Source organism: Hyperoodon ampullatus (assembly GCF_949752795.1).
Source record: "Hyperoodon ampullatus genome assembly, chromosome: 16".
Lineage (NCBI taxonomy): Eukaryota > Metazoa > Chordata > Mammalia > Artiodactyla > Ziphiidae > Hyperoodon > Hyperoodon ampullatus.
The window spans coordinates 72,781,631-72,797,372 of NC_136929.1; the positions used below are offsets into that span (position 1 = coordinate 72,781,631).

At 46.7% G+C, this 15,742-nt stretch overlaps 1 protein-coding gene across 1 annotated transcript in view; it reads left to right on the forward strand.

The window, feature by feature from the left end:
- FLT1 (fms related receptor tyrosine kinase 1) overlaps nt 1-15,742 on the forward strand; it is a gene marked incomplete at its 5' end in the record, with an annotated part of 171,621 nt that overhangs the window by 125,153 nt on the left and 30,726 nt on the right. The window contains 2 exon segments of the mRNA XM_079721561.1: nt 8,334-8,440; nt 14,346-14,478. Coding sequence (XP_079577687.1) covers nt 8,334-8,440; nt 14,346-14,478 — 240 coding nt within the window.

Here is a 15,742-nt window from a genome sequence, read left to right on the forward strand (position 1 = left end):
TGTTTTTAAATTTATCTTACTGAAGTATAGTTGATTGACGATGTTGTGTTAATCCTACCATACAGCAAAGTGATTCAGTTATACGTATACATTCTTTTTCATATTCTTGTCCATTTTGCTTTATCACAGGATATTGAATATAGTGCCCTGTGCTCTACAGTAGGACCCTGTTGATTATCCATTCTCTACATAATAGTTTGCATCTGCTAATCCCAAACGCGCAATCCATCCCTCCCCAACCCCGAGGAACTGGTACTTTTGATTCATGACCTCTTTTTCCTCACGGGGCATTAATCTTCAATATCACTTAGAGAAATGGTCTAATCTACAAGGTAGCTGCAGACACTATATATACGACTCCTTCTTTTCACCCACTGTTGCCCACAACAGCCCTGTTTTGAGCTCTTGTGTCTGCTTTTCGTAGTTTTTCTGCTGTCTCCTCTTTTGCTCTCTTTCGTAAATTTTTCTCTGCTCTCAGCGTGATGGCTGTATCCAGCCTCTCTGCTGAAAAACTGTAGTTGGCTGAGAAATTACCTGATCAGCCATCATCAAACCACACATGAAATATCTGTACCTATTTCTAAGAGAAGCATAAACAAACGAAGCCATATCCTAATACGGTAATGATAAAACAGTGCAAGGAAATGAGGATGTTTAGTCTAAAAGTGAGTCCACTTGGGGAGGACAGGATTGTTTTCTTCAAATATTTAAAGGGCTTTCAGACAGAGGAGATGTTGGCCTCATTCTCTGACTCACCAGAAAAGATAACCAGAACCAAGGAAGGGAGATGGTGGTAAAATTTCAAAGAGGCAGGTTTCAGCTCCACATAAAGATAGAATTTTGAATAGGAAGAATTTCTGAAAGTTGACAGTATGTGCATCTTGTGAATGAGACGCAGTATCTTGAACAGAAGTACTTTGGGCTCATTGAATAAAAATTTCATCCTTGGATGCTGTTCAGAATGGTTAAAGGCAGTACCTCCCTAGTGATCTCATCACTGAAATTAGATTCTTGCTTCTGGAGTCTAAATCATTTATTCTTCTCACTCTGGTGGCTGTGAATTAGGTGAATCAAGCTTTAGACTTGGGCTTCTCTGGTGGCACAGTGGTTAAGGATCCGCCTGCCAATGCAGGGGACATGGGTTCAAGCCCTGGTCTGGGAAGATCCCACATGCCGCGGAGCAACTAAGCCTGTGTGCCACAACTACTGAGCCTGCGCTCTAGAGCCCGTGCTCCACAACTACTGAAGCCTGCGTGCCTAGAGCCCGTTCTCCACAAGCACGGCAATGAGAAGCCCGCGCACCACAACGAAGAGTAGCCCCCGCTCGCCACAACTAGAGAGAGCCAGCGTGCAGCAACGAAGACCCTTCACAGATAAAAATAAATAAATAAATTTATAGAAAAAAGTAAAAGAGCGTTAGACTTAATTTCCTAATATATGCAGTATAGACCCTTCACACTGACCTATCTTGTCAGGTTGAGTTTAGGAAGTGAAACCAGGGAAATAAGTTGTGTCTGTGGCTATGTTTAACATATTTAAAGAGGTTCACAAATTAGCCAGGAAGGAAACTGTCTGCTCTTTTTATTTCCTTTGAAAAAGGATTCTTATACTCATAGATAAAACAATGTGTTATTTTTGTATCTGAAAAGGATGAGCGGACTGGGGAATCAAAGTGGCTTCTTTAAATAATCACAGGTCTTGTTTGGTTTGGACTGCTCAGGAGCACACATGGAGTGCTCAGAGGGGAAGTTCTAATATTAAAAACAACAGCAACAAAACTGTAACTAACCAAAATAATTTCTGAAATTAACATAGCACGCTATAGCCCGTGGAACTCAACGGGACTGTTACAGTGCAATGGTGGCACATTTTCATCCAAGGATTTAAAATCAACTATACTTTATCATTATTAGTAATAACCACTGTGTGTGTGTGTGTGTGTGTGTGTGTGTGTGTATTCTTCTAACAGATTTAGGCTTTGCTCTTGAAATAATAGCAAAGCATTATAATAGCATTTATAATCAGGAGAAAGCAACTTGAAGCACAGTTACCATTTTTAACATTTTTTTGAGGAAGACTGATGGATGCAAAAATCATGGAAAGCACAGGACTGCCTCAGGGCAGTCTGAATACTTCAACTGGCACCACAGGTGTGATTTGTAAATTTTGTGCCACAATAATCGCACATTAACACGTTTCAGGAAAGGACTCACATGGCAGGAAGGATACACTATGTTCTTTAACATCTTTAACAAAGTCCCAAGAGTAAAGAGTAAGAAAAGCTCAGAAGGGACTTGTCTTGGGTGTCCAGCCTTTTCTCATCACGCTTGGCCAGTGCTGAGTTTGCATCTCACCTTTCTGAGCCTCCTCTGATCTCTGACTGCCCCTACCTTAGCTCCTCTCTTCCTAAAGCCTGCGTGCCCCCAGTCCTCTCCCCCTGGCTCTCCTGGCACTAGGGAGGACGTGATAACCTAATTGACACGAAGATGTTGGTGACTGATGTCACTCCTCTCGTGGGTGTTGGCAGTTCAGAAGGGTTTCCCCAGGAGAGAACAGAGAGAGACCAACAGCTGAGCAGGCAGCTCACTAATTTCACATGGGAGGGCTGGGAGCGGGATGTGCGTGCCTTTGTAATTAAACCCAAGCAATGACATAAAGTTGGCCTTGATCAAGAATGCAAAAAATGGTGATGGAATTCGATTACAACATCTTATGCTTGTTGACCGTGTGGTCCACTGTTTTAAGCACATAACATGCATTAGCCTCCTTCAATCCAATGAGGGTTTTTTTCCTACTTACAAGTGAGAATCCGAGGCCCCGAGAGGGTTAGGGCCCTGTCCAGGGTTACAAAGCTCGGAAGAGGCAGTGCTGAGAGAACTGGATCCCTGTTTAACCACTCTGCTCTCCTGCCTCTCAGCCTGGTGGGGAAGAGGCCCCACTCTGAAGCCAGGTGCGTCCCTGCTCGTGAGCCGTGCAACCTTGGACAAATGACTTCCCTCCTGGAGCCTCAGTTTGCTCATCTGCAAAATGGGTGTGAATAATGGCATACCAACCTTATAGGGTTGTTGCAAGGATTAACACATTTAACACCATATCTGGCATATGATAAAAACCTCTTCAATATTAGCTAACACTATTGTTTCTTAATATGATAAACCAAATTCCATTTCAACAAAACTTTCTGTATTATAGTTTTTCTAGACTTAGCCAGTAGGTCACACAAATGGTGTTCTGGACCACAAAATTCCTATTTGACCTAAGGATTTAACTTCCCGTGATAAAAATGTATTACAGAACTGATAGGATAGCAATTTTAAGTATCTTTACTTAAAATTACTCTTGAAATGTACTTCAGATTTAATCCGAATAGAGTATGCCTACAATCACTGTCCTTAAGAAGGATTCCAAGTTGATGGCTGTACACGAATCTATGTAGATTCCTATAAACCTTCATAAATAGTATGAAGGCCAATTTTAATGTCCAATAAACCTTAGAGACTTACATAATAAGGTTAACTGGATTACTGGTTACTAGATTTTAAATGAAAGGAGGTAGCATTGCTTGACTGGCTCACATGGGAGGCCAGGTCTAGGTGTACTGATTAATTTTCTTTTCATCCATATATATTTATTGAGACTTTCACTAGGCCAGTGCTCAAGACGCAAAATGAACAAGAAACACACCCTCCTCTCTGTGTCCTAATAGCTTCATGGGCAGTAAACCCACATATACAGTTACCTCAAATTAAAACAATTCCAGAACCAGAGAATAACTCCTAAGCCAGGCTGCAGCGTCAGGCCAATTTCTCAGGGAAAGTAACGCAGTTGTTTGTAGAAAATGATCAGTACTTGGGTCAAAGTCTGATTTGTTTTAGAAGGAAAAGACAAATTGTGTTATATGAAATATGTTTGGATGAAGAAAACGATCTTGCACTTGAAGTCCAGAAAGTAATAAGAATGGAAAAAAAGGAAAAGGCGGGCGTTGCGGGGAGGCCTTCAAAGTAACAGCTCACGCTGGCTTTAACCATCTCCCCGTAAGGTGGGGTGCTCTTGTCACTTCCACGTTTTAGGGATGAGGAAGCTGGGGCACAGAGTCCTTGGCCTCAGACATAGCTGCTTGTAGGGTCACATAAAGACTTCCTTTTCTGCAGTTAAGGAAGGCCCTGGGGCCAGGGACCCTGGTCTTTTGCTTGGGGAATTTCCCCAACTTCCTGGGAGGCACCACCCAGTTATACTGCACGAGCTGAGCTGCCTGATCCTGTTGCCTGTTGACTCAGGTAGTCTGGTACCACTCAGAGCCACATGTCAGGGCTGGTGTGATGCTGCCACAACACACAGCCCGGGCCCCATGCAGACAGAGCTGCCATCACTAGCAGAAAGGCCCAGGGCAGGACGGCAAGACACCGCCCAGCTGTACAGACTCCAGACAAGGCGTACCATCTTCAGAAATCAGCCCCTCCTCTGTCTGCCACCTGCCCTTTCTATCCCAGCAGGGATGGGATGAAGCCTGGGAGGGTAACTGACATGGAATGTTCTGGGCAGCCAGGTCAGCAACCTGAAATAAGAGGTACAAATACCTGACCTTTTCGAAACAGCCACCTTCTTGTCATCACGCCGTATAAAGATACCCTTGTACCATGTCCTGGTCTCTCACACACATCAGACGGGAGGGACGTCCCTGAGATCCAGTGCTAACTCCTATTATTGTCAAATCCCACCCACGTTCCACTGGCCTCCTTTGCCTGCCGTCTGCAGCTGGGCTATTTCATGCACCGACTTCATCAGCTGACACCAGCGAGGTGAAGCTGGGTGTAGTCCGGCCAGCGTGTGGATGTCTGACCTCTGAAAACACATCCAAGAGCTGGATGGGAAGAGATGCTGCTGACTTAAATTAATCTATAGCAGACTGTCCTAGTAGTTACTTTCCAAATAAAGATGGAGATCAAGTTATCAGACAAGATAGAGGTAGAGCCTAGATACTACATCTTACAAAATGAGTTTAGTTCTCGGTCAACCGTAATAGAACATGAAATAGACTTTTCCCTTCTCATTAATGTTCATCTTGAAGATGTTTTTAATGAGATGATTCCTTAAATGCCTAAGTGCACACAAACACATTTGCTCCCACTGCAAGGAATTCTGCCTGAGTAAGGACCGTGGAATTACTTCGGGGGGTCAACTTCCTGCCCCGGGGAATGCAGTGGGAAAGTTCCCACAATGAGACGGGGTCTCTCCCAGGGCATTCCGTGCAGGAGGCCTCTGCAGAGGCTTTATGCAGACAGTGCCGTGTCTTAAGATGCTCTCAGCATCTCCAGGAGCCCAAGGCCACTGTGCCCTGAGCAGGTCCCAATCAGTTTTTCAGTTCCACAAAACGTATTTGTAGCATAAGCAAAGAAATGTGTGCGTGCGTGCGTGCATGTGTGAATACAGCAAGGCAACATTAAACCTCTTACTGTGGGGGAGGAAATCCAAACTCACAAACTTGCGCTTACAGTTTTCCCATCAAGAGGACATACTGAGAGAAAAGGCGGTCATACTTTGAAACTTCTCAGTCTCAGGAGATTCAGGGGAAAAGTGACCACAAGATGCCAAAGCAGCAAATGAATCCAAATTCATTCACGCACGCACTCACCCAGCACTTTCAGGATGCCTACCTGCTACGTGCCAGAGATGCAGCAGTGAACGAGAGGACCTACGTTCTACTGCTTCACGCAGCGCTTTGAACACACCCGTCAGTTCATAGCTGAACACCAGACTGTGAGCTCCATTCCATGCCCTTTCACTTACCACCGTACACCAGCACCCAGAACAGAGCCTGGGACACGGGTGATGTTCCGTATATCTATCAGATGAATATACGTGAAAGGGAATTTGGCCCAGAACCCTTTGAAAGCTTCATGAAACTCTCTGGAGACAAAGCAAAGTATGATTTATCCACTTATTCACCCAGTTCGGTGAGTGGGGATAGAAAGATGAATAAGGTGTGGCCTCAGCCCCGGGAAGCCTATATCCCGGTAGAGAAATGGCTAAGGCCAAAGCACAGAGGGGCAGAAGGGCTGGTCTATTTACGAAACTACAAGTATTTTGATGTAGAGCACGTGGGAGGGCACAGCAGGAGATGAGGCTGAAGAAACAGGCAAGGTTGGGCAGAGAGGACCTAAGGGCTTGGGCCTCTATCCTGACGGGGCTGAGGGTGGGTAGCAATGGTGGAATTTAAGGAGCCCCAGGATGGAATCCATGATTTGGCAAAAGATCACACGGGCTGGAGCGGAGGAGAGACTGGGGACTCTAGGCTGGTTAGGAAGCTGATGCGGTCATTCCGGGGGACTTAGGGGGCCTTGACTTAGGTGGTGATCACGCGGTAGGACAGGCGGTGACAATTTCATGAGCCATGGAAGCAGAATAAGCAGGACTTGGGGATGGGCTGAAAGGAGAGAAGAAGCCAGATTCCCCCCTAGCCGTGGTGAGGACAGTGGCCACAGGAAGTGTAGGTATGTGGTGGCTGAACGGAGAAGAGAGAAGAGGAAAGTGGCTTCGGTTTTAGCTTGTGTATTTGCTACTGTTGAGGGCAGACAACCTTCACTGGCTGCAGCTGCCCACAGCACGGAGCTGAAACCACAGGGATGCTCACAATTCTCTGTGGTCTGGTCCCGTCCCGCATCTTGCATTATACTCCGTCAGTGCCCTCTTGTTTCCCAATTCTGGGCCTTCACACATACCCTTCCCTCTGCCTATAATGCCCTGCCCTGCCTTCATCCCTGTAGGTCAAAATCCATTTCAAATGTCACCTCTCCCAAAAGGCGTCAGAGTTCCTCATCTCCAAACTCTTTGTACCTAGTTTCTTTGTATTTGCCTTAAGCCTCCTGTTCAGGTTGTGAGTGAGCTCCTGGAGAGGGACAGCAGCTTTCCTTTATTCACCTTCCCATCTCCTTGCCTGGGGCAGGACTCAGCACGTCTTTGTTGAGTTAAAACAAAGAGCTGGGACTTCCCTGGTGGCACAGTGGTTAAGACTCTGTGCTCCCAACGCAGGGGACCCGGGTTCACTCCCTGGTCAGGGAACTAGATCCCACATGCATGCCGCAACTAAGAGTTCTCATGCCACAACTAAGGACCCTGCCTACCGCAACCAAGACCTGGTGCAACCAAATAAATAAGTAAATAAATATTGTTTTAAAAAAACCCCAAAGAGCCCACCAGGTGAAACTGTCATCCATGAAATGGGGATATTCTCGCCCCTACTTCATCGGGCATGTGTGAGGACTTTGCACATAAGAAGTGCTCAATAAAAAGTATCATCATCCACATCACCATTTCTTTTTCTTTTCTTTTGGCTGGGCGGCGCAGCACGCAGGATCTTAGTTCCCCGACCAGGGATTGAATCCCCGCCCTGTGCAGTGGAAGCGTGGAGTCCTAACCACTGGACTGCCAGGGAAGTCCCTCACCATTTCTAAAAGGAATAAGTTTCACTTGATCTTGGCCTAACTTAATACTAAGACTCTGTCTCCTTTTAATGAAGTTCAAGGAAAGGAACATCACTTTAGAGCTCCTGGGAAAGTGTCCACTGGAATCAAGAAGCAGGGAACCACGGTTCTGGCCCACTGGAGCATTCCTTTACAAATCCCCAAAACTGTCCTCTCTGGAAGCTTCTCTTGGATCCTTTGGGTCTTTTCGGTCATGGAGAAACAGTGCTCGGCTTTTGATCTGTGTGATTCTGGGAAATAAGGTGATTGGGAAGAACTGGCTCTAGCTGGTACCTCTGCTCAGCTCAGCCCTGCAGGCCGCCTGTTGAGAAGCCCCAGACGCGAACAGCGGGACTGCTGAGTGCTGGCCTGGCTGCTCCAAAAGGAGTGAGCAGGCAATTGTGACAGTCCTGGGGTTTTATTTTTATTTTTAAAACCCACTTTGAAGAATTTTGTGAGTCCCCAGGGACACTTATGTCTTTTTTTTTTTTTCTTTTTCTTTAGAATTTCCTCTAAAACCCATTAGGGAGATCTCACATAGTCCAGATTTAGCGCTGCAGTGAGGTTTTGTTCCTGCCTCAATGTTTTTGGCCCATTGTTAATTTCTCCTCTATTTCTGGGATTGTTTGCAAACTCGACAGCAAAATTTCTGGAAAGTCTTTTCATTTCCATGTAAGTTTATGATGATAATAGCATGGACCCTGCCTGACTGAGAAAGTAAGAGGCTCTGTCCTGGAAGCCGATTCCTGCGCCAGGCAGCCGATTGCATTCTGTGATGAAGCATTCCAGGTCACCGACCTTCTTCTGTCAAATCACAGACCCGGAGTTTGCGAGTTGCTGTTTAGCGCCCTCTTGGTGTTTTTCTCTCTCCAGGAACCTCAGACAAGTCTAATCTGGAGCTGATCACTCTGACATGTACCTGTGTGGCTGCAACCCTCTTCTGGCTCCTGTTAACTCTCTTTATCCGAAAACTGAAAAGGGTAAGAACATTTCAGATGAAATTCTATGCTCCTTTTTGCATAGTCTTCCCAAATGCCTAGCAGTGCTGTTGGTGTAGTGACGTCATGCAAGGTGCCCACCAGAATGCCTGCCTGATGTCCAGAGCAGGCCCTGAACAGATGGTAGACCCTCTTCCTCCCCTCCTCTTCCTCCCTCTGGCCTGGTGAACACGGCAAATGCATTATTAAAATGTCTCTTGCGGGCTTCCCTGGTGGCGCAGTGGTTGACAGTCTGCCTGCTGATGCAGGGGACACGGGTTCGTGCCCTGGTCCAGGAAGATCCCACATGCCGCGGAGCGGCTGGGCCCGTGAGCCATGGCCACTGAGCCTGCGTGTCCGGGGCCTGTGCTCTGCAGTGGGAGAGGCCACAGCAGTGAGAGGCCCGTCTACCGCAAAAACAAAAACAAACAAACAAAAAAACGTCTCTTGGGACTTCCCTGTGGTCCAGCGGTTAAGACTCCGCACTTCCACTGTAGGGGGCGCGGGTTCGATCCCTGGTCGGGGAACTAAGATCCTGCATGCCACACGGCCAAAAAAAAAAAAAAAGTATCTCAACCCTAACGTGGGGTGTTCAGAACAAAAGCTAGAGCAATGAACAGATGACTATTTCCCAGACACAGAAGAGACATTTTTGATATAAAAAAGTCTTTCAATTAAATTCAGCATGAGACCTGGGAAGCATTCATGTTCTTAACCTCACTCTCTGCTAAGAACCAAAAGGGAAAAAGCAAAATAAAGGCCCACCTGTCTTATCTCTGCTATTCCATACTCTTTGAGCCCCATGATAAAATTAAGTTCTCTAGAGAGTGAGGCTCAGGTTGGAATTCAGGACATCAGATTCCTATCATTGGGCCTGTAGCACAGTTTGCTTCTCTGAAGTTTAGTGGGGGAAAGAGCCAACCCTTACTCACTCATTCATTCATGGCGCAAATATTTCCCGTGTGCCTGCTCGGGGCAGAGTGCCAGACCCTGTGTAGGGACCTCTGATAACAATGCAGAGCAAATGCTACAAAGCCGACTAAACAACACATAATGGAGGGGAAGTCTGCAGTCAGAGAGACAGCACACGTCTGGGGCTGGAGCAAGCAGAGGGGACCCAGTGAAGAGGAGAGACTGACCCGGCGAAGAGGTGGGGATGAGAGACAAGGGGGCGCAGGAAAGGAGAGGCTGCAGTGGCTGCCCAGGCAGGGCCCTGTAAGCTGCGGGAAGGAACTCCCTCTGTTTTAGAAGTGAGAGGAAGCCTTCAAGGGGTGAGGTTAAGCAAAGGTGGGTGATGGTAAGGGTGAGAGATCTGTGTCTGGAAAGATGATTTCAGCTGTATGAGGAGAAAGGACCAGAGTGGGCAAGAGTGAATAGAGAAGAACCTGGCAGAAGACCTTGGTAGTCCAAGTCAGAAGTGATGGTCACGGGACTTCCCGGGTGGCTCAGTGGTTACGACTTCCACACTCCCGATGCAGGGGGCCCAGGTTCAAAACCTGGTCAGGGAACTAGATCCCACATACCGCAACTAAGGAGCCCACGAGCTGCAACTAAAGACCCAGTGCAACCAAATAAATAAATATTAAAAAAAAAAAAAAGAGAGGGACTTTCCTGGTGGCACAGTGGGCAGGGGACATGGGTTCTAGCCCTGGTCCAGGAATATCCCACGTGCCACGGAGCAACTAAGCCCGTGTGCCACAACTACTGAGCTTGCGCTCTAGAGCCCGTGAGCCACCAACTACTGAAGCCCACATGCCACAACTACTGAGCCCACATGCCACAACTATGGAAAATCGCATGCCTAGAGCCCATACTCCGCAACAAGAGAAGCCACCACGATGAGAAGCACGCGCACCTCAACGAAGAGTAGTAGCCCCCGCTCGCCGCAACTAGAGAAAGCCCACTCGCAGCAACGAAGACCCAATGCAGCCAAAAATAAATAAATAATTTAACTAAAAAAAAAAAAAGAAATCATGGTCGCTTAGTCTAAATGATTAGAGTCAAGAGATATCTGGGAGATAAAAGTCAACAGGACTTGGAAGGTATCAAGCCCTCCTCAATTTCTAGAGATGTATTAGCCCTTATTAGAAAGCTTTTTTTTTTTTTTTGGCTGCACCACAGGGCATGTGGGATCCTAGTTCCCCGAGCAGGGATTGAACCCATGCCCCCCGCAGTGGAAGTGCAGAGTCCCAACCACTGGACCACCAGGGAAGTCCCTATTAGCCCGTATTAATGTGCCAGGTCTTTGTGGCACCTTGTGGGACGTTCGTTATGTTGTATCTCAGTTAATCCTTTAAAAAACACAAAGATGTAACTATATTATTATTCCCATTTTATAGAGAGGGAAACTGAGGCTTGGAAAGGTAAAGTAACTTGCCCAAAGTCACTAAGCTAGTTAGAGTCAGAGCTGAGTTTTGACCCAGGTTGTTTGACCTTAGACTTGCTCTTCAGAAGCAGGAAGGTGTACTCTACAGTGTTGGTATGTGGGATGGCAGCCCTCCTCCACGGTGAGTAAGTAACCTCAGGCTTTTGTTGTATGGAGTGAGTGGCTTGGAGACGTGACAATGAAGGCCACTGCTTTCGAAGGAAAGGAAAGTTAAACAATGGGGTTTTGAAAGGGGAGGTACATCATACAGGGAATCAGAGCTAACAAAAGCAAAGCTTGCCAAGTCTGTAAGGGAGGCACGAAGACTACAGAGTTCAGAGGAGGAGAGAGGGAGAGAAACTTCAGAGAAAGCCCAGCTGAGAGACACACTTTGAAGGCTGTGGCTGGAAGAAAAGCAGCAGAAAGACACAGCCCACCTGAACTCCTGCCCACTCCCCAGGTTAGGGGAGGAGCCTAGTGGAAATAGAACTGGAAAGGCAAACTGGGACTAAATGGAAGAGGTCCTTTGTATTTCTAAAAATTTAGGAAATTTTAATGTCAATAAAAGGATGAGAGGGCTTCCCTGGTAAAGCAGTGGTTGAGTGTCCGCCTGCCGATGCAGGGGACGCGGGTTCGTGCCCCGGTCCGGGAAGATCCCACATGCCACGGAGCGGCTGGGCCCGTGAGCCATGGCCGCTGAGCCTGCGCGTCCAGAGCCTGTGCTCCGCAACGGGAGAGGCCACAACAGTGAGAGGCCCGCGTACCGCAAAAAAAAAAAAAAAAAGGATGAGAGCAAGAAAGTATCATATCAGTAACCGGATGACTATAGAATTCGAGAAGTAATTGGTTGTAGGAGGTGAGGAGGAGCAAGGTGTCAGGAATTATTTCCAGACGATTTCTCCAACCTCAGAGTAAATCCTCGCTGATAAGGGTTGGATTTTCTCTTTTTTTTTTTTTAAATAAATTTATTTTTTTTTGGCTGCGTTGGGTCTTCGTCACGATGTGCGTGCTTCTCATTGCAGTGGCTTCTCTTGTTGCAGAGCAAAGGCTCCAGGCATGCGGGCTTCAGTAGTTGTGGCACGCAGGCTTAGTTACTCCGCGGCATGTGGGATCCTCCCGGACCAGGGCTCGAACCCACGTCCCCCACCTTGGCAGGCGGATTCTTAACCACTGCGCCACCAGGGAAGCCCTGTAGTTTCTCTTTTTATCCTCACCCTGCCTAGGCCAGTGTTACAACTTAAAGCTAACATTTATTCATACTTCCTATACTCCAGGCCGTACTTGCTTTACGTGGACTATTTCATTTGATATTCACAGCAACCCTATGAGATAAGTACCATTATCATCACTATTTTACAGGCAAGGAAACTAGCCTTAAAAAGGTTAAGCACCTTCCCCAAGGTTATATGCTGGTCCGATTCCAATCCAGCCTGTCAAATTCAGAGCCTGGACTCTGAAGCGCCTGGCAGTGCAATTTCCATGCCAAGCACCTAGTGGCTGCTCGGCGTTAATGTCAATTGAAGGAATAAATATTTGTCAACCGAGATTCTACTTTCATACTCGTCTCAAAGCCCTTCCTGAAGTCTTGTTGGGTGTTTCCTCTCATCCGCCTTATTGAGATGAAGCACAGATTCCACAGGTGCCATGTGGGAAGACCACCTTCATGGCCTGCTGCCTTGCCTCCGTCACCCCTGCCCACCTTCCCTCACTTCCTGCAGGACCCAGGCTGTCCCTGGCTGGGCTCCAGCGCTTCCTGTGCTCTTGGAAGACTGGAGGCCGTTTCTCATGGCCGTGGCTATAGCAGACATTGAAAGCTTGAGTCAGAAAACCTCTTCCAGCAGTGAGCACTAATGAACACCCAGCACCCTAGTGTAGGAACTTATATTCCTCTCTAGCCGCACAGCCTCGCACGAGCGTCTGACAGGCTGGGGCCCTCCAGTCTAACACCGCTGGCAATCGCAGTTCGTGAGAAACGTGCTCCCTATCTTTCTCCATTTTCCCCTCTTCGTGAAGGCCAGGCAAATCTTCCTGCCTTGAGCTATCTGTCACACATTTTAGTGATAATTTTTGTGAGAAAGAGACAGATTGCAAGTGATGGATGAGGTGAGCTGTGACAGCCCAGAACGGGGTGAGTCAGGGCCAAAGAATGTGGGCGGGTGTGAAATCGGGTGGATGGAGAGGTTCATCTTCTCTACTGAACTCTGATCCTGTTTAGGGAAGTGCACTGAAAGGAAGGGCCTGAAACTCATTTAAATGGAGGGTACATAACTTCTAGGCAAGAGTTATCAAAACCTAGCATATATAGGCAAACATATTTCCCGTCTGTCCTGCCCACAGAAATGCAGTCAATTCTACAGTTAATTAATATTAACAGGGCATCACCCATTAATGTGAACCTAAGACACTAAATATAAAACCAGTTACGCATGATCTGAAATAAAGGGTGTTTTCCGGGCTTAATTTGCATTACCAAGATAAAACAAGCACTAGAAGGTAGATGCCACCTTATTTATTTGACCAGTGGCCAGAAGAACTTGGAATGTGACTGTGTGTAAGTCTTACCCCTTGGCCTTTGAAATAATCAACTTCTATTTCTTATTGAAGATAAATATTTTTTTTCCTTTTTGTACATTTTTCCTTTTTTATTTTTATCTTTTTCCTGCGTCTGAGTAACAGTAATGTATGGTAAATATGAACTTGCAATATATTGAATAAGTTTGCATTTTACATGAATTTTAACATAAATAACTCAAATTCAAACTGAACAGTTTGGAGGAATCCAATACATCTGAACAGGGACTCACAAAATTTTGGTCACCAGGAAACTTGTGTAGCCTACTTGTTGGTGGATTCCTTTATTTCATTCTTTCAGAAGTGCTGACTTTTCAGTGTTTGTTAAGTGCTGAGCTCAGAACCCTTTTTCTTAAACTCCTCCAGGAAAATCTTATACTAATCTCACTATAGTCTTTTCAGGTTGCTGCAGCAACTAAGGGGCCAGGCCTTCTGAGTTTATTTAAACACTTCACGTGAAATGTGCCTCTCAACCATCCCAGGGATCCTGGGTTTACTTTGCCACCTCTGGCCTTTCTTGCAAATGTAGAAAAGCCACAGTCATGGAGCCCGCTGTTGACTCATCTGTCGTGTGTATTCCTGCATGTGGAGAATGGTCATGGAAAGTTATTTTTAGTCACAGTTTGGAATGATTTTATTAAAATGCCTTGCATTTTTTCAGAGGACTATTGCTTGTTTAAGAACAAGCAATAGGATCACAGCAGAATCTGAGTGCATTTGGCCTGAGACAGGACAGTGGAGCGGGTGCCGCAGAAATGCATCGTGGAAACAGTAAGGGGTTGCTTGATGAAAATTGCACACTCACGTGTGATGTGTCTATGTGTATGCAGAGGGTCCTTCCTGTTCCCCACCACGTGGTTTCAACCCAACGAACCAAAATAGCAGCCGATGTTGCCAAGTGTGGTTTCTTGAATATCTGGGTTTTTAAAGTTGTTTCCTTCTTGGTGACTTTGAGATCTCTTTATTTCTCAGTCTTCTTCCGAGATTAAAACTGACTACCTATCGATTATCGTGGACCCAGATGAAGTGCCCCTGGATGAGCAGTGCGAACGGCTCCCTTACGACGCCAGCAAGTGGGAGTTTGCCCGGGAGAGACTTAAACTGGGTAAAGTATTTGTACCACAGACTCCTAAACCCATAAGCGAGCACCTACTACTTGCAAAGCACTGCGCTTTGAGGGACGCAGAAGTCGACTAGACTCGGGATTCTACCCTCCAGCTGCTCACAAACCAGCAAGGGAGATGGACACAGAGACAGAGAATTCTCTAGAATCCTAAGACAGAAGGTCAAGGGGACAAGGCAGCACCTGTTAATTCTTTCAACAATTATTAAGCACCTTCGCCGAGCAGCAGATGCTTGTCTAGGTGCTGGGGATGCAAAGGTGTTTGAGTGTCCCCTCGAAGGGACAAGGACACAGCTGTAAAAGCCGATGAGTGGAGGAGAAGGGGAGAGCTTAGTTCCAGCAGAGTCTTACAAGTACAGACACTCTTAAATAATGAAATTTTTGTGGATGAGAAACTGGTGACGTAGAACACAATTCAGGATGAGGAGATGCAGTAAAACCAAATATATGGTGAAAGGGCTGGTGCTCCGCAAGGCTGAGGATCAAACGCCCTCTGCACGAACCTATAAATTACAGGCTTTGAATTTCCTGGGGTGTTTGAAATGTCCACACAGAGAAAAAAGCCCTTGGGGGTCATTTATGTGTCATTTATGAAGAGGGAGGATTGCTGTTTCCTAGGTAACAGGGACGCTGTAAACACCGGGCCAACGTGCTTTCTCTCCAGCTTACCCCCAATCTCCTCCAGCTCAGACAGCACAATGCAAATTAACCTCCAGCCCACGGTGCTACAAAACCACAGGAGCCTCAGATACTCTTGCCCAGATATTTGGATGGTGACTTCTGAAAGTTTTCCACTCTCTCCTGTGTGTGCCAGAATCATTACTATTTGGAACTAAAAAAAGAGACCATGGAGCCAGTGGAGCTTGCTGCCCGAAGAGCCTGTTGTTCCAATTCACTCACATGGTCCCCCCTCCTCCACATGCAGACTGTATTGGGGTAGGGGTGTGAGGGGACAGAGAGGGAGAAATGGCTTTTCTTGTCCTCTTGGGCCTTGAAATGATTCCACTTACATTTCTCCCTCCATGAGAAAGAAGACTTGGCCCCAAGAGTGCCTGCTGTTTGGCTTGGGGAAGAAAATTAGAAATCAGTAAAAGGCTGGACAGACAGGCGAAAGCCAGCAATGGATGCCGACTGGCGGGGGCGGGGAATCAACTAAATTTAAGAGTAGTTCAGGGCAGGTGGCACACTAGATGAGTTCCTTCTGCAAGTCTAAATTATATGGCAGCTGGCCCAGCCCACCCCCAGT